The sequence below is a fragment of the Cervus elaphus genome, chromosome 33 (genome assembly GCF_910594005.1).
Source record: "Cervus elaphus chromosome 33, mCerEla1.1, whole genome shotgun sequence".
Classification (NCBI taxonomy): Eukaryota; Metazoa; Chordata; class Mammalia; order Artiodactyla; family Cervidae; genus Cervus; species Cervus elaphus.
In genome coordinates this window covers 2972585-2996452 of record NC_057847.1, presented here as the reverse complement: position 1 = coordinate 2996452, position 23868 = coordinate 2972585, and the positions used below count along the sequence as shown (strand labels likewise).

Below are 23868 nucleotides of genomic sequence, written 5' to 3'. Positions count from 1 at the left end.
CCAGTCAGAGCATTCTTCAGTGTTCTCACTGTGGTTCCTGACATGCTGCTTATCTATCCAGAGATGCCACCTTTGACATTGTCAGTCACATGCCTGATATGGTAGTCTTTTCCGTGTCTAGATGTTTACATTTAAATGCATTTACAAGTGCAATTTATTTTCTTAGTAGAATGGCCACATTTCAGATATCTAATCGTTAGGGTCTACTGTTTTGGCCAGCACAGATAGAGAACTTTTCATCATCCCAAAGAGTTCTGTTAGACAGTGTTGGTCACATATATGGAAGTACAAACAAATCCTCTGGGTGCTGATAAAAGCTTAACAACCAGTCTGCTGGGAAGGGGCTGGATGTTTGTATGCAACTTACAGAGGTTATAGAACTATCACCCGAGGGCCAGAACCCGACCAGGCTTATTTTCGCAAGGTCTCAGTTGTTGAGAATGGTCTTTCCATTTTTAAAGAGGTTTTTTTTGTTTGTTTGTTTTTAAGATGATGGCTCTACGGCTGATATGACAGAGACAGTGTAGCCTCCAAATTGTAAAGTGCTTACTTTCTGGGCCTGTGCTAAGACAGTTGACCAATCCCTGTTTATATAGAATCTGCAGCTTTTAGTTACAAGTGATAGTAAATATATAATTCTTTTTATTGTGCCCTCCACGTAGTCACTTGAGTCTCATAGGATGCTTCTGTTGACTTTCACCAGATCCGTGGTCTCCATTCAGCCGTGGTTTTGAAAAATACAGTTGCACCTCAATCTGGCTACTCAGAGGTTAGCAGTCTTTTTCTGTGAAGGCCAAATTATAAACATATTATGTCTTTCTAGCCACATGTGTCACATACTCTTATCCCTTGTTACTTTTTTTTTTTCATTACTCTTTAAAATCTGTAAAAACCATTTGTGTGGCTCTGGGGCACATAAAAACTGGTCACGTTGGGTCTGTGCTGTATGCAGCTTGCCAGCCTCTGTGCCAACTTATTTCCTAACACATCTGCCATTAAATCTGATATTTTGAGCTTCCTCAAAATCACATTCACTAGACCGAACCCTCTCTTCCTTTCAACATCGACTTGAGCTCTGATTTGGAGGGTGTACTGATTTCCATGGTATAAATAGAAATGCCTAAATGTAAGTTAGCAGTGTACACCTCCTACTGGAACAAACACAATCATCTCTATAGCATAAGTAATGGTGAAATCAATGAAAGAATCAGGAAGCAAGGAGTTTTGCATACTTTGTTTTTAGTATGATCTGGTGTACGTCATTGGCCATCATTACCAGTTAATTTCTGTGTTTCACAGCCACTGAGGCAGATGCCTAAGCCTGTAGCAGTCAGCTCTGAGAGCTCAGCCCAACAGTCTAGCACCTGTGTCTGGCCCCTGGGGGTTGGTGCAAGTGGAAGATGTTGGCATCTGGCTCCTGTGCCAGCTTATTTCCTAACACTTTTGCCGATAAATCTGATAACACGTGTGCCTCTCCTGAGGTGGACATGCTGTCTGGGGCCTGCAGGGAAGGCCAGTGTGTTGAGAGTGGACCCTGGCACGGGCCTGGCCTGTGTGCTTGCTGCAGACTCAAGGAGCCGCCTTGATAGTGCCTCTGTAATCGTCACGTCATCTTACAGTGGAATCAAAGTTTAAAGTGATGCTGCTGGAGATAGTGTACTGATCATCTTGAAAATTGGTAATCTGCATCCTTTCCATCTGGCGAAGGGGGCAAACTTGTTAGAAACATTGTACAAGTTGGTGCTGAGTGTGAGGAAACCAGGAGAACTGCTCTGAGCCCGAAGACCCATGCTTTCTGCCCAAGAATGCCAACAGATTTCATCTTTTTTTTTTTTTTCCCGATTTAAGCTTTGACACCCTTTTTTTCCACTCTTTTGACTACATCTGTTTGCTGCTGAAATGGTGTGTTGTACATGTAGTTAGTTATGGCAACACTGTCTAATTTCCAAGTCATGTCAGTTTGAACTCTCCCATCAAGGATAACTTTTGTTCCTGAGTCTTTGGCTGACTTGTTTTGTACTAGTTTATATTTTCACATGTGAATAATAAAGAAATATTAGTTCCTGCCAACTGTGCAGCAATGTGTCAAGGGGCTCTGGAAGGGTTACGCAGTATCTTGCATCCAGCAACTCTCAGCTTTGTGGAAAGTAGTTTACTGATTAAGGAGAAATTACGGTTCCTTTTCCAGAATACAGCCATGTATTCTGACCCGACACGGCGAACTGAGGCAGACCCAGCTGTTACCATGCAGAGGATGCCGCGTTTGCTCTACACCTCAACCTCAGCTTCAGCAGGCCTGCTGGGCTGGGGGTGGGCCTGCCTTGCAGGTGTCCCTCAGGTCACGCACATTTCCCCTTTACCCCCAGATGGACCTGCACATCCTCCAGCAGCAGCCCACAGTACAACATCTGCGAGCAGATGGTCCAGATTCGGGAGGACCATATGCGCTTCATCTCGGAGCTGGCACGCTACAGCAATAGCGAGGTGAGTGGCCTCTGCCTGCAGTGCACACCAGGCAACACCATGTCAGATGTCCTTGTATTCTATGCACCCAAATTTAGTTTGAATTTTACACCTTTCATTTACTTTGAGAAGCATAGTTTAAGTACTATGTACTTAACAAGCTGTCATTGTAATGGATGAGGCAGTGCAGATAGAATATAATGGAGTTTGTTTGGATCTGTTCAGCTGTCCAAAAAAGCATCTTCTTTTGTTTTGGAAAAATATTAGCAGTGATCCCCAAAAAATGACTGAGTTGGGACCATGAATTAAGTGCATTTTCTAGTCTAGTTCCGTGGTTCCAAACTGCTAGGAGAAAGGAGAGTGGAGTGGAAGACATCAGGAGCAGAAGGGGTGGTTTTGACTTGTGCCCTTTCCTGTCTAGAGGGAGGAAGTACAAGAGCTTCCAAGTTGATGGGAAGAAACATCAAGTGCCCAGAAAAAGGCCTGAAGATGGGTGTGGGAGGTAGTGCTCTCTCTTGGGCCACGGGTCTTGTTAATTCCCCCCACTTTGCAGCTGGGTTTTCTGTGTCCTTGTTTGGGCCAGTCACACTGCCCATACCTGCTGCATGCCTGGCTCCAAGCCAGCATTACTCACATGGGGAGGGTGGGTCAGGGGTCTAAGGGAGCAGAAGCAGCAATGGGAGGGTCATTTCTCACGTCCTAGTAGACGAGACACCAGATCAGTGTCAGAGCAGTGGTCAGTGGCGTGGATGGGTGCTGCAAATGGTGTAGAGGGACCTAGGGACTTGGGGCCACATAGAGAGGTCTGGTTTTTGAGATTGTAGTATGTTGGGGTTCTCAGGAGGACCATTACATTTGGAGGAAGAACTCTGTATGCTGGTTCTGCCCATTGCAGGACAATGAGAACTCCATCCCTCAACCACAAGCACTAGTCAATATGTAACCAAAATGACTGAAAGATAGCCGAAACGCTCAGGGCCTGTTACCCCCTTGCAGACCCCAGGTGGCGGCCGACCGAGAAGAGCCGGGGGCCAGCCCTCTGCACTTCATGTAGTTGTCAGCTGAGTTCATGAGGCGCTCTCAAACAGCACAGAGAGCTCATGTCTGCCTTTCCAAATGGAGCATTTGACAGCAGGCGTGGTTCCTGTCTGCCTTCTGAGCTCTGCCATAATGCCCTTATAATCAGATGATGGTTTTAACGAGAGAAAGGAGATCTACCTTTGAAAGCTTTGCTCAGTTTATTTTTAAACAGATTTATGAGGACATAATGCACGTATCAGACAATGCACCCATTTAAATTATGCAGTTCAAAGATATATTTAGTGAGTTCTGTAACTGTCACCACAGTCTTGTTGAACACTGTCAGCCTCCCCAGAGCAACTCTGCACCCGTTAGTAGTCACTCCCCATTCCCCTCCTTCTGGCACCTGGCAGTCTACTTTCTGTCTATGGATTTACCTACTGGACATTTCGTATAAATGGAATCATATAATACATGCTCTCTGGTGACTGGCTTTTTTCATTTAACATTGTATTTTCAAGGTTCATCCATGTTATAGCCTGCATCAATAATTTTTTGGCTTATAATATTTAAAATAATTTTATGTCTGAATAATACTGCATTGCTTGGACATACCACATTTTGTTGGTTCATTATGAATAATGCTGCTGTGAACATCCGTGTACAAGTGTTCGTGTGGACGTAAGTTTTCATTTCTCTTAGGTAGATATCTAGGAATGAAACTGCTGAGTCATATGGCACTCATTGTTGAACATTTGAGGAACTGCAAAGCTGTTTTCAAAGCAGCTGCGCTATTTTACATTCTCACCAGCAGTCTGTGAGGCGTCTGATTTCTCTACATCTTCGCCAGCCCTTGTTTCTCTTTTTGTTTTTTTTTAAATTCTGACCGTCCTAGTGAATGTGAAGTGGTACCTGGTTGTGGTTTGGATTTATATCCTTAATGGCTAATGAAACTGAATATCTTTTCATGTACTCGTTGGCCAATTTTAAGAAATGTCTCTTGAAATATATGCCCATTTTTAAATTGTATTATCTTTTTTTTTTTTTTTTAACTATTAGGTTCTTAATATTCTGTTATCTGTCATGTGATTTTCATATATTTTCTCTTGTTCTTTTGGAGTTCTATCTTCTGTCTTTTTCCTGTCCTTCTGGCTTTTTGCTGTCTCAGTGATGCTCTTTGAAGCACATTTTTTATTTTTGATGTGGTCCAGTTTGTTTTGTTTACTTTTGGCTGTGCTGGGTCTTCATTGCTGTGCAGGCTTTTTCTCTAGCTGCGGCTCGCAGGGGCTTCTCTCAAGGCTGCTGCTCTCGCTGTGGTGCCTTCTCTTGTTGCGGAGCGTAGAATCTAGGGCACGCAGGCTTCGGTAGCTTTGGCATGTGGCTCGCTGGTCGTGGCTCGCAGGCCCCAGAGCACAAGCTCAGTGATTATGGCGCACGGGCGTGGTTGCTCTGGGGCAGGTGGGATCCTCCTGGCCTGAGGCTCACACTCACGTCCCTGCACTGGCAGGCAGGCTCCTCACTGCTGAGCCCCCAGGGAATCCCTGGTGTCGTCCACTTTTATCTGTTTTTTCTTTGGTTGGTTGTGCTTTTGGTCATAATGGACAAACCGTTGCCTAACCCAAGTCAGAAAGATTTACCTCTTGTTTTCTTCTAAGAGTTTTGTAGAAGTTTTAGCTCTTATATTTAGATCTATGATCCATTTTAAGTTACTTTTTAAGTATGATATAATTTAGGGGTTCAAGTTCATTCTTTTGTATGTGGATATCCAGTTTTGCCAGTATTGTTTTTTAAAGACTATTCTTTCTCCACTGAAGGCACCCTCATCAAAAATCAATTGACTGTACACTTCTGTGTTCATTGCAACATTATTTATGATACTCAAACCAAAGAAACAGCCTACAGATAGGTGAATGAATAAAGAAAATGTGATGTATAGTACACAATGGACCATTACTCAGTCATACAAAAGAAGGAGGTCCTGCCATTTGTGACAGTGTGGATGGACCTTAAGGGGATCACACTGAGTGAAGTGAGTCAGACAGAAAAAGACAAATACTGTGTGATATCACTTCTGTGTGGCATCTGAAAACCAAACTCATGAATACAGAGAACAGACTGGTGGTTGCCAGAGGCAAGAGGTAAAAGAAATGAGAAAAGATGGCCAAAAGGTACAGACTTTCAGTTATGAGATAAATAATTTCTGGGGCTGTAATATGCAGCATGGTGACTGTAGTTAAATAGTACAGTATTATATGTTTGAAAGTTCCTGGGAGAGTAAATCCTGACAGTTCTCATCACAGGAAAAAAAAGAACTGTAACTGTGAGTTGGTAGATGTTAGCTTATTGTGTAGTCATTTCACAGGATTTGCACTTGTCTCAGTCGCTTAATCGTGTCTGACTTTTTGTGACCCCATGGACTGTAGCCCACCAGGTTCCTCTGTCCATGGAATTCTCCAGGTAAGAATACTGGAGTGGGTTTCCATGCCATTGAACCCAGGTCCTCCCGCATTGCAGGCGGATACTTTACCGTCAGAGCCACTAGGGAAACCCATATCAAATCAAAGCATATTGTACACCTTGTGTATGTATCAGTTATATCTCAGTAAAACTGGGTAGGGAGAACCAGTCGATTATAATCCTGAGGCTTCATTTCTGGACTCTCAGTTCTGTACCATTGACCTTCATGTCTGTCCTTACGCCAGCACCACACTCGCGTTTTTAAATTGAAATATAGTTGATTTACGGTGTTGTGCCAATCTCTGCTGTGCCGCAGCGTGGCTCAGTTATACACATACTGACATTCCTTTTTTAATATTCTCTTCCATGATGATTTATCGCTTGATGTTGAATATAGTTCCCTTTGCCATACAGTAGGACCTTGTTGTTTATCCATTCTATAAATAATAGTTTACACATGCTAATCCCAAACTCCCAGGCCCACCCACCTCCCGATTGGCAATCACAGATCTGTTCTCTGTGTCTGAGAGTCTGTTTCTGTTTTGTAGATAGGTCCATTTGTGCCGTATTTTAGATTCCACATGTAAGTGGTATCATATGGTGTTTGTCTGTCTCTGTTTGACTTAGTTTACTGGTATAATAATCTCTAGTTGCATCTTGTTGATGCGAGTGGTATTGTTTGTTCTTTCTTATGGCTGAGTCATATGATCATGTGTTTCAGCTGTTGTGAATACTGCTATTGTGAACATAGGAGTACCTGTATCTTTTTTTGCCGTGCAGCGAGGCACGTGGGATCTTCCCTGATCAGGGATCATGCCTGTGCCGCCTGCATGGGAAGTGTGGACTCTTAACCACTGGACTTCCAGGGAAGTACCCTGCATGTATCTTTTTGGATTATAATTTTGTCCAAGTATATGCCCAGGAGTGGGATTGCTAGATCATATGGAAATTTTATTTTTAGTTTTTTTAAGGAATCTCCATACTGTTTTCCATAGTCACTGCACCAACTTACATTCCCACCAACAGTGTAGGAGGGTTCCATTTTTATTATTTGTGTTTTAGTTCTCCATTACATAAATTTTCAAGCACACAAATGAAGAGACAAGTCCTGGCCCCTCAGATGCCACACTAGGCTTCATCATCTATCCCTTTTCAGTTACTCCTCCAGGTTAGCTTGAAGCAATTGCAAGATAACATAGCACTCCCTCTGAGTATATTTCCCATGTGTCTCTAACAAATGAAGAGCCCTTTTAAAACATAACCATAATTGCATCACACCTAAAGAACCAAGTATGTATTCCTTAGTAGTAAACAGCTGGTCACTGCTCACTTTTACCCTCTTTGCTCATTAGCGGTAGTGGCTTATTTTCCCAGGGTTTTGTGCCTCCGTGTATAAGCTGCAGTGGTTGACGTGGCCATCCCCCTTCTCGCGCCTACGTCCACCCTCATTTTCTGTGCCATCATTTGCCATGACCTCTCCCCTGTGTGTCCTGTACACTGCCAGATTAGAGGCCCCATCAAACACAGCTCCCGTTCTCCAGGCCCACCTGGCCCCTGGGCAGCCATGCTGAGGTCTGCTGGGGGATCCAGCTGACTGTCTGGGATGTGGACAGCTGCATCCACTGCCTTGAGGCATGACTGAGGCTCAGCCTGGTGGTCCCCTCAGCTCCTTGCTCCTTCCAGAGCTGGATTCCTTTGCTCTGTGTATCAGTTATTAAAATAATTTGTTTCCCTAGCATCATCTAAAGTAATAGCTGGTTTTTTAGAACTACTTTTGCCAGTGTACATTTGGAGTAGGCTCCTCGAATGGGTTTGATAAGTGGTTTCCTGGACACTGGTGACTTCTTAATGCTGTATCATCTCTAGGTGGTCACGGGCTCAGGCCGCCAGGAGGCTCAGAAGACGGACGCTGAATACCGGAAGCTCTTTGACTTGGCTCTTCAAGGTCTTCAGCTGCTGTCCCAGTGGAGTGCTCATGTGATGGAAGTGGTGGGCCCTCTCACTTTTATTTGGAAATGCACCCCCTAGTTAATTAGAAGTGCTTTTCTTCCTAAACTTGTCAATAAACTGACTAAACTATATTCTGCTTTAACTTGGCCATTGGATCAAAAACAAATTGGCTTTTTATCTTTGGCACTAGAAATAAGAGTATATATTAATTTATGTTTCTAAGATGGTTCAATGTACATTTCATTTACATATATTAGAATTCAGGGTCCTTATCTTTTAAAACACATTGGTAGAATTACATTTGTATTGTTATGATGATTTTTAATTCTCATTTTTAAAAAGAGAACACTTTGTATTTCTAGCCATCAGTTTCTTTTGTTTAGGATTAGTAAAGTGGTTTATGATGCATAAAAAGGTTTGGATACTCATAAGTCAGAAGATTTTTCTGTTTCGTTGTTTATTTTGCTCAGACAAGAATTTTTATATTTGGATGGATACTTGATTGTTTGAAAGGCTAATTCTTTTAGAAATGGTGATAAAGTGCTTATAGTCTTAGATATTCCACATAAAATATCCAGACCATTTTACCTGATGTATTTCTTAAGTTTTTGATGCATTACTTGAAACTGAAGTCACATTTCCAGAATGTTTTGCAGTTTTATGGAGATGGACTGTGTGTGCATGCATATGTAGTGTGCATGTGCACATGTGTACATGCATTGTGTGTGTGTGTGCATGCAAGCACTCATGCCTGTGTGTGATTCTCAGACTCAGTGAACAAGAGGAGGCTGACCTTTGACCTTTGTAGCTTTTGGCAGTAGTCCTGTAAGTCAGACCAGCAGTTAAACATTTTGCATTCAATGTGACTGTTGCCCCTCTTTTTGATCACACCAGTATTCATGGAAACTTGTGCACCCAACGGACAAGTACTCTAACAAGGACTGCCCTGACAATGCTGAGGAGTATGAGCGTGCCACCCGCTACAACTACACCAGCGAGGAGAAGTTCGCCCTGGTGGAGGTATGGCTTGCCTGCCTTCTCCTCCTTTGATTCTGACCTCAGACTGTCTTTGCTTTACAAAGAAAGGCAAAAACATGAATGAACTACTTGTTTTATGCAGTTTCATCTGTGTAGGGCAGCTCTTTGAATCTGTCACAGATGTCAGAATAGAGATTAAAACAGGTTGTGGGTTCCTGGTCACTGCATAGACACTCCCCTGAGCCAGATCAGGGCGTGTTCTGGGGAGAGCTTGGGAGCCTCAGCAGCTTTTTGTTGGCAAACACAAGAGGAGTGAGTTGAGACCTGGGTGTTGGCGGGAGAGGAACCCCACTCACAGCTGTGTGGTTCCCAGCTCTGCATGATGTTTAGGACTCTTGTGATGAACAGGTCTTAATTTCTGTGCCTTCTAGTTTCTGGATGTATGTTTTGTAGCTGTACATTTCCTACCTTGTTTGAGAAATCTTTGCATACCCCCAAGATCATGAAGATAGTCTTCTACATTGTCTTCTGGATGTCTTATTCTGCCTTTCGCATTTAGATCCGAAATACCTCCTCCAACCCTCCCAGTTGCTCTGCCTGCCATCTCTGTTGCGCGTCAGGTGACCATACCCGGGCAGGCGTGTTTCTGCCCATGTTCCAATCCATTGGTCAATCTGGCTGTCCTTTCCTAATCCCTCCGTCTTAATTACAATAGTTAAGGGTGTCTTGTAAAGTACATCTTTCTCTCTTCAAGAGTTCTTAGCTCTTCTCACCCTTTGCATTTTCATACATTTTAGAACCATCTATTTATGTCCCAGTGAATCCTGTTAAAATATATTATAAGGGTATGAATAAACCTATAGACCATTTTTGGAAGAATTGACAAATTTATCATCTTAAGTCTTTCATGAATCTGATATGTCCATCCATTCGTTAAGATTCTCTAATACCTCTTTTCATCTGTAAAACTATTGCACATCTTTCGTTGGCTTTATTTTTTTCTAAATATTTATCACTGGTGTTTAAAATCAAATTTTTTTTTTAAAGTTTTCCTTGTATCTACCACCTTGTCTAAACTCACTTATTAATTGTAATAAATTATCCATAGATTCTTCTGTATTCTCTAGTTATATAATCATATCATCTGGAAATGATGACAGTCTTATTTCTCTCCCTTCTATTTTTTTTTTAATCACACTGGGTAGGATCCTACTCATTAAATAGAAGGAGACTCTAGGCATTTTTTGTCTTGTTTCCCATCCCAAAGGGAAAGCTTTCAACATTTTGCCATACAATGTATTTGTTATAGGTTCCTTGTAACTACCCTTCCTCAGATCAGGGAAATTGCCTTCTATTCCATATTTGCTAAGAGATTTTATCATGGATAGATACTAGTTTTATAAAACATTTTTTATCCATTAAGATAGTTTTATGATTCTTTTATTCTATCAGTGTGCTAGATTTACATTGATAGGGTTTTTTGGATCAGGTTTAATATTAAGCTAGCCTTGCATTCCTGGTATAAACTCAACTTGATCATGGTATTTTATCCTTTTTATATATTGCAAGATACAGGTTGCTAAGATATTTATATGGATTTTTGCATTGAAGTTCATGAGTAAGAGTGGCTTTTAATAATACTTTTTTCTTTTAATGTTTGGTTTTAGAACACTTTTAGATTTGCAGAAAAATTGCAAAGATAGTACAGTGGATTCCCATATACCCTGTGTCCTTTTTCATTTATTACTAACATCTTATTTTAGTATTGTTATATTTTTAATAAGCTAATGTAAATACATTATTATTAGCTAAAGCCCATGCTTTATTCACATATCCTCACTTTTTCTATAACATTCTTCCTCTGATCCAGGATCTCACATCACATGTAGTCATCATGTACCCTTTGACTCTTCTGGGTCATGACACTGTCTCAGACTTTTCTTGTTTGTGATGACTGTGACAGTTTTGAGGAGTGCTAGTCTTTAGAATATCCCTCAACTGGAATTTATCTGATGTTTTTTTCATGATTAGACTGGGGTTGTAGCTTTTGCAAAGGAGGAGCGCAGAGCTGAAATGCGATTTTAATAACATCACGTCAGAGGCCCATGCTGTCAGTGTTATTGATTCATCGTGCTGGTGTTGACCTTGGGCATTTGTCTGAGAGCATGTCCAGGTGTCACTTTTGTGAGGTTACCTGCACCAGCTACCAACACCCACTTTCACAGGGTGCTTTTAGGGAGGAGGCTATTGTGCTTAGCCCACACCTTGATAACCTTCCATTCTAATGTTTGGATTCTGGCTTCATGAAATGGTTGATGACACTCCCATCTTTTCTGTTGTCTGTAGTGGTTTGTGTAAAATGTTATTTTTTCCTTAAATGATTTCCAGCATTTACTTTTGAAGCTTTTCCTATATGGGATGGCTTTTGAAACTTTCAGTTTCTTTGCTATTTGTAGAAGTATTCAGATTTTCTATTACTTGTATCAGGTTTGGTAAGTTGTATTTTCAAAGATTTTTCTAAGAATCTTTCTAAATTTTATTATTTTTGACACTTTTTTTAATAAGTTTTCATCTTTTTTGGTAACAGCTTTTTCCCACATACCTACAGTTCACCCATTTAAAGTGTAAAATTCAGTGCTTTGAGGGGATATATTCACAGAATTGCATAATCACAAACAAATTTGGAACATTTTTGTTGTCTCGAAAAGAAACTCACACCCATTGGGAGTCACCCCCGCATTTTCCCCTTCCTTCATCCCATCGCTAACAGTCTGCGATCTGACTCTGTAGATTTGCTTATTCTGGGCATTTCATACAATATGTGATTGTGCTTGGTTTCTTTCACTTAATAATATTTTCAAGGTTCCCATGTATATCAATATTTCATTCTTTTCTTTGCCAAGTAATATTCCATTTTATGTATATATCATATTTTATTTATCCATATTAGCTGACAGACACTTGGGTTGTTCTACATTTTCACTTATGAATAATGCCACTGTGAACTTGTGTGTGTAGGTTTTTGTGTGGACTAGTTTTCCTTCCTTCTTATAATACATCTAGGAGTAGAGTTGCTGGGTCATATGGTATCTCTGCCTTTAACATTTTGAGAAACTGCCAGATAGTTTGCAAAATGGCAACACTTCTTTACATTTCTGCCAACAGTGCGTGAGAGTCCACTTTATCCAACTCCTTGCCAAGCCTGATGCCTGTCTTGATTCTGGCCATCCTACTAGATGTGAAGTAGTGTCTCATTGTGGTTTTGATATGAATTTTTATAATAACTAACGCCGTTGAGCATATTTTCATGTGCTTACTGACAGTTTGTGGGCTCCCCAGATGGTGCAGTGGTAGAAGAATCTGCCTGCCAATGCAGGGGACCTAGGATCGATCCCTGGGTCAGGAAAATCCCCTAGAGAAGCAAATGACAACCCATTCCAGTATTCTTGCCTGGAGAATTCCATGGACAAAGGAGCCTGGTGTGCTACAGTCCATGGGGTCACAAAGAGTCAGACACAATTGAGTGACACAGTTGACAGTTTGTATATTTTTGGAGAATTGTCAGATCCTTTGCCCGTTTTTTAATTGAATTATTTGTCTTTTTATTATTGAGTTCTTTGTATATTTCTATGAAGCAGTTCTTACCAGGCATATGATTTGCAGCATTTTCTCCCATTTACTTTTTTTTTTTTTTCCCATTTACTTTTTACTTTCTTAATGGGATCTTTTGAAGCATAAAAGTCTTTCATTTTAATAAAGTTCAGTTTTTCAATTTTTTCTTTGGTTGCTTGTGCTTTTGGTGTCATATCTTAAGAAATCACCACCTAAGCCAAGTCACAAAGATTTGTCTTGTTTTGTTTGTTTTGTCTTAGATATTTTTAAATGTATATGGTCCATTTTGAGTTAATTTTTTAATGCTATGAGATAGGGTGTTACATCAAAGGTCCCCAAGACCACCCTTAGCCTAGATTTTGCTAGACTAAGCTACATAGAACTAAGTAGCTGTTCTGTTCAGGGTTATGATTTATTATAGAGAAATGACATAGATTAAAATCAACAAAGGGAAAAGACACCTGGGTTAAGTCCAGGAGAAGCCAGGGGCAAATTCCAGATGTCCCCCTCCTTATTGGAGCTGCAGGGAATGTATTTATTTCTCCTGGCAGTGATGGGTGACCACAGATGCAGAGTGTTGCCAACCAGGGAGGCTCACCTGAGCCTTGGTGTCCAGGGTTTTTATTGAGGGTCAGTAATGTTGGCGTGTAGCACAATTGCTATAGCACTCAGCTACTCAGACTGTAGGCCTAAAAGAAAAACAGCTGTTTCTGATAAATCACATTGTTAGCATAAAATGTCTGGTGAAACTGCTATTGAAATGGCCCAAAGCCTCAGATACATATTCTTCGGGCTGAGTATTCCAGTGGCTTGGAGTCGTTTCCTAGGAGCCAGCCACAGGCCAGATTTCCCTGGGAACGTGCAGGGTTTGTTCATCCCAGGCTACTGATATGACCCTTTCCTTCACAAGAGTCCAGCTTGATTCTCTTGCATGAGGATATCTAGTTGTGCCTCAATATTATCTGTTTGGGTCGCAAAGAGCCAGACGTGACTGAGCGCATGCACATTTGTTGAAAAGATAGTATTTCCCTATTGAATTGTTTCACACCCTTGTTGAAAACAAATTGATTATAAATGTGAGGATTTATTTCTGGACTCTTAATTCTAGTCTGTCAATCTGTATGTTTATCCTGTTCCAATACAGTCTCATAATCACTTAGTATCTGTGGATTGTGTGCTAATGTCCCCTCTTTATTCATAATGCTTGTCTGTTTTTTTTCCCTTGATCAGTCTTCCTGAGCATTTGTTTGTTTATAAAACAGCTTTTTCTTAGTTTGTCACTTTCTAGTACATGCTTGTTTTCTGTTCCATTAATTTTTGCTTTTAGATATTCATTTCCTTCTACTTTGGGGGGGTTATTTTTATCTTTTTATAAATTAGTGATGAGTATTGTTGTTATTATATTTAGTCCAAAGCTCCAGATTTACCTTTCAGCACACCTTTCCTACATTCCATAGTTTGAATATGTTGTTAGTGTTGTTCAGTCACTGAGTCACGTCTGACTCTTTGCAACCCCATGACTTGTAGCACACCAGGCTTCTCTGTCCATCACTATCTCCCTGAGTTTCCTCAAACTCATATCCATTGAGTCAGTGATGCCATCCAACCATCCCATCCTCTGTCATCCCCTTCTTCTCTTGCCTTCAACTTTTTCCAGCACGAGTGTCTTTTCCAATGAGTCAGCTCTTCACATCAGGTGGCCAGAATATTGGAGCTTCAGCATCAGTCCTTCCAGTGAATATTCAGGGTTGATTTCCTTAGGATTAGATTTCCTTTAGATTGCTGTGAGCTTGAATTCAGTTCAACTTCAATTGGAGAATTTGCTTTTTTAAATAGAAAATTTCCCTTTGTTTCCTCATTAGAAAAGAACCCGTGTTCATTGTATAAATCCTCCAAGCAAACAGAGAAAACATGCATGTGAAATGAGGATAGAATCCTGTCTCTGGTGCCATCACAAAAATGAACTTTAAGCAGTTCACTGCATTTTCTTCGGACTTCCTATGCATTTTAATTCACTATGCCATTGTTAACAGATGGGATTTGGGTTACAAACTTGTAATTTCTTTTTTCTTTTCCAGATAATAACAGATTTGCTCTCCTCAATCTTTTTCTTCTTTTTTGTTTGAAGTCTTTCACAGAGAGATGTACCCTAGTAGATTGAGAAGTATTTTGAGTCAGTTACCAAATGCTCCTGTTAGCTCCAGGCCAAGCAGATCTGTCCCTGCCCTCGGGCACTTGTAGTGCGATGGGGTCAGGCCCAGAAACAGGAACAGCTGCAGATGTACGGGAGAAAACAGGAGGCCGGGGGCGAGGGCCTGGGCTCAGGGGAGGCAGGCACCCGGCGTGTGTCAGGCTCGCCTGCCACCCTCCGCCCACTGAAGGTCACATGTCCTCCTGCAGGTGATTGCCATGATCAAAGGCCTGCAGGTCCTGATGGGCAGGATGGAGAGTGTGTTCAACCATGCCATCCGCCACACCGTCTATGCTGCGCTACAGGACTTCTCCCAGGTCACCCTAAGGGAGCCCCTCCGGCAGGCCATCAAGAAGAAGAAGAATGTCATCCAGAGGTCAGCCCTGCTGCACACACCTCCTTGCACAACCGTCCGTAACGGAAGGGTCAGCTTAGGTTACTTTTTTATAAATATGCTCAGTACACTTATATTCAACCTCCAGACACCTGTTTGGTGAATTTCCTCTAAATGTAATGTAATGGGTCCAGTTATTAACCTGAACAACCCATAATAAGTCAGATACAAAGGTCTAAGCAGTCTGGAGACCCAGGAACAAGGGTTTGGTATCTTAGACGTGGGTGTGTCTCAAAATCTGTGCGACAATTCTGCTTATCAGGAGTGTAGGGACACACAACTCAGCATCTCATCTCCCACTTCAAAGTTTATTATCTTCAGTATTTTTTCTTCTATTCCTATGGCCTGTCCTACAAATTAGTCATAAACCTCATACATATTTCAGAGATCCTACAGCAATCTTAAGCTAGGTTTCTATTAATGTTCAGCATTTTAGATAAAGTCATCTTTCATTGTAAAAAAAAAAAAAAGATAAAGTCGTCTTTCAGAGACATTTGTATAAAATGAAGCTCAGAAGGGCTCACATGGATAGTGATTTCTTTTCGTTGCTTTATAGTTGATAGAAATGTCACTAATAAGATCTTACTACACTGTCAGGCTTCCTAGTTTTTGTTCTCTCACCTGGAAGGCTTAGTGAAAATTTTCATGTTTTCAGTGAGCCTCAGTATTGCTACAAGGAGCCTCACTGCTACTGTCTGGGAAATGTGCAGTGTAGTCTAGCTCAAAGTGATCAGAGTGGGCTTGTGGGTGTGTCTGCCCTGAACGTGGTGCCTGTGGGGGACTCCACATGGTGGAGCCCTGTTGGGAGTGGTGGAATCCGGATGTCCAAATGAGGTGGGGACAGAGTCCCCAGGATTGTGTTGGTGACCATATTCAAATGAGAAAAGGGGTAAGTCTCGAGAAGGTTGTTTGAACTCTGAGTGGATGTTTAGGGCCTGTCTTCTTGCTGCCCTTAGCATGACTCAGTATTTAAGAAATCAAACACCACTTCTGGGCTAATTGATGCAAAATGCCAGCACATTAGATTTTCTGAGGGTGGTAACATCCCCAAGAAAATGGTCTACTTTGAAAGTTTGATGTTGAACTCTCATTGCCACGTCCTCCCACTGCCCACAAGGGAACTCATGTGTCAGAGTTGGCTGTGAGTTAAGTTAGGATACTGTGATTGTAAAAGTGCTGAGGATGTCAATACTTTGTCACACCCTAACAACTTGACTGGTGGTTTAGTGTCCTGCAGGCCATCAGGAAGACTGTGTGTGACTGGGAGACAGGGCATGAGCCCTTCAACGACCCAGCCCTGCGGGGCGAGAAGGACCCAAAGAGTGGCTTCGACATTAAAGTGCCGCGGCGCGCTGTAGGACCCTCCAGCACCCAGGTTCTCGTTCCTTGCTCTACTGAGTGGGGTGACCGTGAGCTGGGGATTGGTGGGAGGCTCGGAGTGAAATGACCTCACCGTGGCCAAGTACAGTCTGGGTCTTTTTTGCTCCTTTATTCCTTGTCCAAGTGAATCTAGGGTATGGACACCCCATGAGTCCCAGGTTTGGTCATTTGCATGCAGAACTTAATTTGACTGCATCAACTCCTATCCCCAAAATGTGGATGAAAGTCTGTGTGTCCATATTTACACTGTATTTCCTGGTGGGTGTTTAAATGTGTGGTTATCATTTTTATGTAGAGTCTAAAAAATGATTATTCCTAAAGATAAAATTTTTGGAAATTTGGAAACATAGCTTTGCTATGTCCCTGGTCTTCAGCTACCACTGCTAGTCTTTCTCCTGCACACACAGCTCCCTCCTGCCTCTTCAAGCAGCTTTCCTCTGATCCTCACATCTGATTTCATCGCCCTCTGCTTTTTCCCCTCCTGTCTGGGAACTGTGTTCTCATCAGCTCTGTGTTGTGGGCTTCTAGAGTCTCTTCTGTCAGCCTTTCGGAGAATCGCCAGTTAGGAAATCTTGGGGTGCCTGGGCGGAGGGTGAGGGTGCCCCCTGGGCCGGTCCCTCCCATCTGCCGGCGTGCACGCCCCTGCCCGTCCGCGTGTGTCCTTGCCCCGTGCCCCCGTGACTAACGCTCTCCTGTCTGTCCGTGTTTAGCTCTACCTGGTGCGTACCATGGCGGAGTCCTTGAGCTCTGCCGAGCTGCTCAGGCAGCTCAGGTCTGTGGGCGCGGAAAGACTCTTGCATGTGGTTAACGCGTTTCTGAGGCAGTCCTACGTCTATCCGCCCCTTTTAACCTTTGGTGGTAAGACATCATTTGTTTTTCTTGTTGACGTTTATGACATGAGGCTCTGAGTTCTTTGTCCCAAGCAGCAACGACTTGGCCATGTGGACTGGTGCTCCCCCTGCAAGGAGCCAACGCAGTGTCAGCGGGGCAGACCTTCTCGTGGTTTGTCTGTGTTTGTTGTAACTAATGTGCCATGTATATTTTCTCCCCTACAAATGTTTCCTTGGATAATGCAGCTTTACATGGTGAGAACCATGCTAGAGTCCCTCATTGCAGACAAAAGTGGTTCCAAGAAAACCTTGAGAAGTAGCCTTGAGGGGCCCACCATATTGGACATAGAAAAATTTCATCGAGAGTCATTCTTCTACACCCACTTGATAAATTTCAGTGGTAAGACCTACTGCTGACCAGTGTCTGCCCCAGCATATTCTAACACCACTAACACTGTCTAGAAAGCTCCTGCCTGGCTGGCTGCTCCTGCTGTGGTCCCTTTGTCCTCCCAGGCAGTGACACATGTTGTAACCCTCGTGGCATTCCTCGCCTGTTGCTTTAAATGCATGGCTGGCCAGGGACTTCCTCCATGTGGCATGGCCCTGAGAAGAGTGAGGCCCACTGGGCCGGGCTGGCCCAGTGACCTAGATGCAAAGTCTTTGTAGCCTACACTGGGTCAGCAACTCAGGCCAGTGTCGCTGTCACCTGGCTTCAGAAACCACTCCCAGGCTAAGTGTAGAAAGTAGCAGGTGACCTGAGGTGCACACTGCACATCCTGTCCTGGGGTGACCATGGTGTCTGTGGACGCCCTTGGTCTTCATGGAGCTGTACATGTTTGTTTCTGTGCTGGAGCCATTATTCAGGGTGCGAAGCCACTATCTTGGCTGCAAGTGCTATAGGTTTATAGTAACAGTTAGGCTTTTGTTTTTCTCTTCATAAAAGGACGGAAACATTTTTTTTCCAATCTGTTTTGCATTAGATAGACATGCACTAAGTATGAATACAATACTGTGTCTGTATCCCAAGTAAAGCAAATCCTGCCAGAAGGCGCACAGTGTTAACCGTGTCCCGTTGATGGGTGTTGCTGGGCTTGCAGTGCTGGACGCTGACTCTCCTGTTTGTGAACGAGAATCAGCACATCCAAGTGGCTTTGTCTGTGGCCACACTGTGTGCAAGGCACATACTCATGTCCACTCGCCGAGGCCCAGGGCTGAGAGCCTGGCACGTGCTCCCTTGCATTGCCCTGTGGAGTCTTTTCTGCTTATAGAAGATTAATGTGGTGTCTTTTGAATCCCTTAAGAAACGCTGCAGCAGTGCTGTGACCTTTCGCAATTGTGGTTCCGAGAGTTCTTTCTGGAGTTGACAATGGGCAGAAGGATCCAATTCCCCATTGAGATGTCCATGCCCTGGATCCTGACAGACCACATCTTGGAAACCAAAGAGGCATCAATGATGGAGTAAGTGTTCTGGAGGCCTGTCCCAGCCTCCTGTCCATGATGTTTGAAGTCCTGGGTGGTGTTTGGGAGGTGGAGGTGGGGCCGATTGTTCTGTGCTTCATTTGAAGTCATAATTCTTGGGGTGAGCCTTCAGAGATCAATACAAGAAACAGGTGTCTTGGCTTTGGATTGAAATCTGGTGCCCAAGCAATAAAACTGATTAATAAGTTCTGTGTCCAGGTGCCAGCAAGGTCCTGGGAACTTGGCAAGGGGAGAGGTAGCCTGACCTCTAGTGTGGTGTGGCCTCAGACCCAGATGGATTTGGGAGAGGAACTGTTTAGTGTGAGGCTCAGGGTCAGGGCTGGGGGTCAGAGACTATGAAGGGGTCAGAAAATATGAAATCCATGGAGGGAAAGTAATAGCAAACAGGGTCTCGTGTGGTGAGCAGATGGGGTCCCCGCCCAGCTGTCCTCCCCGTCTTCCTGGCCTGTGCACACCAGGAGAGCAGCCTTCCTTCCCTCTGTAGCAGCAGTGGCATCTATTCCGGAACGTTAGAGGTCTTGGTGAGCGTGTGTGCTCTCTGAGGGCTGCGCTGGGCCTGCTGCTCACGTGTCTCAAGCCCTCAACGAGACCTTACCTCTGCAGACTGCTAGTTACCACCTTTTGTCCAGGGTAAGAGGGGCTTTGGCCACACCAGATTTGCTCTTGGTCAGTTATAGCGCCCGGGACCTTTGTATGTTTTTCTTTTTAGGTCAGGCAGTTTATTCTTAAAAATAAGAAAGTGACTCATTCTTGTGGTTATTAAAAAATTGCAAATTGGCCTGAAAATCTTTGAAACACGATAAGTGAGAAGATGAAGTTGCAGGAGGCCGTCATGGACCTGCCCGTTGCCCTGGGCATGGCTGAACCACGCGTGTCCTGCCAAAAGCCCAGCCTGCCTGATGGGGCTGTTTTGTCAGGGCACTCACAGGAACCAAATTTGGCATTTGAAGTAAGAAATTATTTTTCCTCATGAGGAAGGAGAACAATGAGTGTTACATTTCTGGTGGGGGGCAGGGTGTGAAAGCCAAGAAAGCCTGTGTGGGCAGCCAGGTGACCTGTCTCCCCTTCTGCAGGTACGTCCTCTACTCACTGGACCTATACAATGATAGCGCCCACTACGCCCTCACCAGGTTCAACAAGCAGTTTCTCTATGATGAAATCGAGGCAGAGGTAAGGGCCCAGGCACTTTTAACAGACTTTCTTTAATTTCCTTTTTCCTCTGAATATTAGAGGAAGCAGACTTTCTTTTTAATACAAAGAGATTTAAACAATGGAATGAACTTTGAAATAAACACTTTGGGATGAACCCTTCTATCAGCACTTTTTTTATGCATCCACACAGGGCGATTGTGTTCTTCAAACCAGCTTCAAGCCACCCATCAGCTGTTGGGTGACATTTTTTTCACATGATCCCATGTCTCACATGACCCCATGTCATAAGCACCACATATCTTGCCTGTTTTCTTGCATGAACACAGTCTAGAACAGGGGCCTTCTATGAAATAGATTTTATTGCTCTAGTTCTAGCTTTTTATTTTTTACTCATTATAAATAATGTTTTAATGAACTTCCTTGCATGTGACTTTTTAGTTGTGTTGGGTTATTCTTGAGGAAAAATTCCTCTAAGTGGAATTATTAAGTCTGTGTACATGCAATTAAGGAGATAAATCTTATTTTCTAGCTCAGAATATAAGAGGATTTAACCTTAACCGATTTCATTATACGTATGGGTCTCATCCCCCATTGTTGCTGTCCAGTTGCTTAGTTGTGTCCGACTCTTTGTGACCCCATGGACTGCAGCGTGCCAGGCTTCCCTGTCCTTCACTATTTCCTGCAGTTTGCTCAAACTCATGTCCATTGAGCCAGTGATGCCATCCAACCATCTCATCCTCTGTTGTCTCCTTCTCCTCCTGCCCTCAGTCTTTCCCAGCATCAGGGTCTTTTCAAATGAGTCAGCTTTTTGCATCAGGTGGCCAAAGTATTGGAGTTTCAGCTTCAGCATCAGTCCTTCCAATGAACACTCAGGACTGATTTCCTTTAGGATGGACTGGTTGGATCTCCTTGCAGTTCAAGGGACTCTCAAAGATTCTTCTCCAACACCACAGTTCAAAAACATCAGTTCTTTGGCACTCAGCTTTCTTTATAGTCCAACTCTCACGTCCACACATGACCACTGGAAAAGCTGTAGCCTTGACTATACCCCCTGGAGGAGCCCAAATGCAGTGCACATTAGCCCCCTTGGAGTACATGATAAAGAGAGACTTTTTAATATTTCTTTTTATTTAGGAGAATTGAAGTATTTTTCTCCATCATTAAGAAAGGTTCTGACATAATTTTCAGTGATAGTGTGGTGGTTACTCCTGGTCCCACTGAAATGGATTTAATTTACTATCATTGGACGGTAAAGTTGTATCCTTTCTCATGAGAACCTCTTGTAGTTGCCTTAACAAAGGGTTGAGATTTTGTGGAAGGGTCGAGGTTTTGTGGTTTTAGATTTTTTTTTATCCCTAGGACTTACTTATTTTATAACTGGAAGTTTGTACCTTTGACAACCTTCACCCATTTATCCTATGCTCCACCTCTGACAACCACCAATCTGTTCATTGAATTTATGAGTTTGTTTTTAAGATTCTACATATAAGTGAGATCATGCAGTATTTGTCTTTGTCTGACTTACTTCACTTAGCCTAGCACCCTCAAGGTCCATCTATGTTGTTGAAAATTGGCAGGGTTTTCTTATCTTTTACGGCCGAGCAGTATTCCACTGTCTGTGTGTGTGTGTGTGTCTGTGTGTACACACATACCACATCTTATCCATTTATCCATCAGTGAACACTTACTTTGCTTCTATGTCTTGGCTATTATGAATAGTGCTGCAGTGAACTTTGGGGTACAGATATCTTCTTGAGTTAGTGTTTCCATTTCCTTTAGATTAATACTTAGAATTTGAATTGCTCAATCAAAAAAAAATTTTTAAGTTTTTTTAAAATGTGATCTTAATTCAGAAAAGCAAAATTTGGGGCGAGAGTGCAACTTGTGGGATCTTAATTCCCCTACCAGGGATGGAACCTGTGCCTTTAGCAGTGAAGGTGCAGAGTCCTAACCACTGGACTGCCAGGGGAATCCCTGGGGAAGCAGAATTCAATGCATGCTTTCTTTTTCTTCAGGTGAATCTCTGTTTTGACCAATTCGTTTATAAGCTGGCAGACCAGATATTTGCATATTATAAGGTTATGGCAGGAAGGTAAGTATGTGGTTAGCAATTTGGGTACAAAATCTTGGGCAATTTGATCTGACATTTCCATTAATATTCATTGTGCGTGAGAAATTGTCCTCTCTCCTCTCCATGCTAGTTTGCTTCTTGATAAACGGTTACGATCAGAATGCAAGAATCAGGGCGCAACCATCCATCTCCCGCCATCCAACCGCTACGAGACACTGCTCAAGCAGAGGCACGTGCAGGTGAGCGAGGCCTCGCCTGGGTGCAGCGAGACACAGAGCCGGCAGTGGGAAAGTGGGGTTTTTCCGAGGGCGTCTCAGATTTTAATGGATGTGGCTGTGGGAACATCCCTGTAAATAGCTGAGATTTTAAAGATGAACAGTTTCTCTTGGACAAGCTGACACACCAGGGACGGCTGCCCAGCGCAGCTCCCTGGAGGCTCGGCCCCAGCGCAGGGCCTCTCCAGGAGCCCAAAAGTCAGAACTCGAATGAAGAAGATTCGGGCACTTGTTATAGTGGTGTGCTCGGTAGCTTCCGTCGCGTCCGACTCTTTGCTACCCCATGGACTGCAGCTCGCCAGGCTCTTCTGTCATAGGGTTTTCAGGCAAAAATACTGGAGTGGGTTGCCATGCCTCCTCCAGGGGATCTTCCTGACCCTGGGATCAAACCTGTGTCTCCTGCATCGCAGGCTAATTCTTTACCACTGTGGCTCAAATTCTGTGGTAAAGAATCTGCTTGCAATTCAGATTCCCAATCCCTGGATTGGGAAGATACTCTGGAGAAGGCAGTGGCACCCCACTCCAGTACTCTTGCCTGGAGAATCCCATGGACAGAGGAGCCTGGTAGGCTGCAGTCCATGGGGTCGCTACGAGTCGGACACGACTGAGTGACTTCACTTTCACTTTCATGCATTGGAGAAGGAAATGGCAACCCACTCCAGTGTTCTTGCCTTGAGAATCCCAGGGACGGGGGAGCCTGGTGGGCTGCCGTCTATGGGGTCGCACAGAGTCGGACACGACTGGAGCGACTTAGCAGCAGCAACCACTGCAGTATTCTTGCCTGGAAAATTCCATGGACAGTGGAACCTAGTACATGGAGTCTCAAAGAGTCAGACACAACTGATTAACTAAGACTTTCAGAGTGGTGGGGAGGAGCTTTTCCTTGGCCAGCATGAAGAGTAAAAATGCAGTGCTTGTTTTGTTGCTTTAAAAATAATATATGTATATATAATCAAAAGGAAAATACAGAAAGTTGTAGGGAAAGTTTCATGTCATTCTGTCTACAGATAGTGTTAGTCACTCAGTCATGTCTGACTCTTAGCGACCCCAGGAACTATATAGCCCGCCAGACTCCTCTGTCCTTGGAATTCTCCTGGCAAGAATACTGGAGTCAGTTGCCATTCCCTTCTCCAATCTACAGATAACCGCCATTCATATTTTGGGGCATCTTCACCAGAGTTTTGTCTGTATCTTTATGCTATTGAAATGATACTGAGGTAGACCCTTGTTGTTACTACTCTGCAGTAGAGCTGCAGTGGTTTTCTCTTATCATCCCTGTGACACAGTGGAGGTAAGGCACACACAAGCCTGTCTGTGCTGGGAGGTGGCCCTGACCCATTACAAGGGGTGCGCTAAGTGACAAACCCAGGTTCTCCAGGAGACCTGGCATCTCTGCCTGTGATGTAAGTGCAAATTCACTGCCATGAACACTACAAAAAGTACTTTACAGCTTTGACTTGCAGAATTTCAGCTCTAGGAACATAGGGTATTTGATCATACTGCCATCTACATTTTGTATGTTATTTGTCTTATCCTTTGGAATAGCTTTCTGGGGGTAGGTACGTATTCTCTTGCATGTTTGGTTTTTGTTGCTCACACTTTCACCCTCTGTGCCC

The 23868-nt window shown here is 43.3% G+C and overlaps 1 protein-coding gene across 2 annotated transcripts in view; it reads left to right on the top strand.

Moving 5' to 3' along the window:
• CYFIP1 (cytoplasmic FMR1 interacting protein 1) overlaps positions 1-23868 on the top strand; it is a 100040-nt gene that overhangs the window by 45904 nt on the left and 30268 nt on the right. The window contains exons 11-20 of one of the 2 annotated variants that reach the window (XM_043894426.1): positions 2367-2484; positions 7807-7929; positions 8785-8910; positions 14881-15047; positions 16293-16440; positions 17522-17675; positions 18577-18733; positions 19828-19924; positions 21922-21998; positions 22108-22216. In XM_043894426.1, coding sequence (XP_043750361.1) covers positions 2367-2484; positions 7807-7929; positions 8785-8910; positions 14881-15047; positions 16293-16440; positions 17522-17675; positions 18577-18733; positions 19828-19924; positions 21922-21998; positions 22108-22216 — 1276 coding nt within the window. Of the gene's footprint in view, positions 1-2366; positions 2485-7806; positions 7930-8784; positions 8911-14880; positions 15048-16292; positions 16441-17155; positions 17304-17521; positions 17676-18576; positions 18734-19827; positions 19925-21921; positions 21999-22107; positions 22217-23868 lie in introns of both variants that reach the window. The other variant, XM_043894427.1, reaches the window with a different exon arrangement.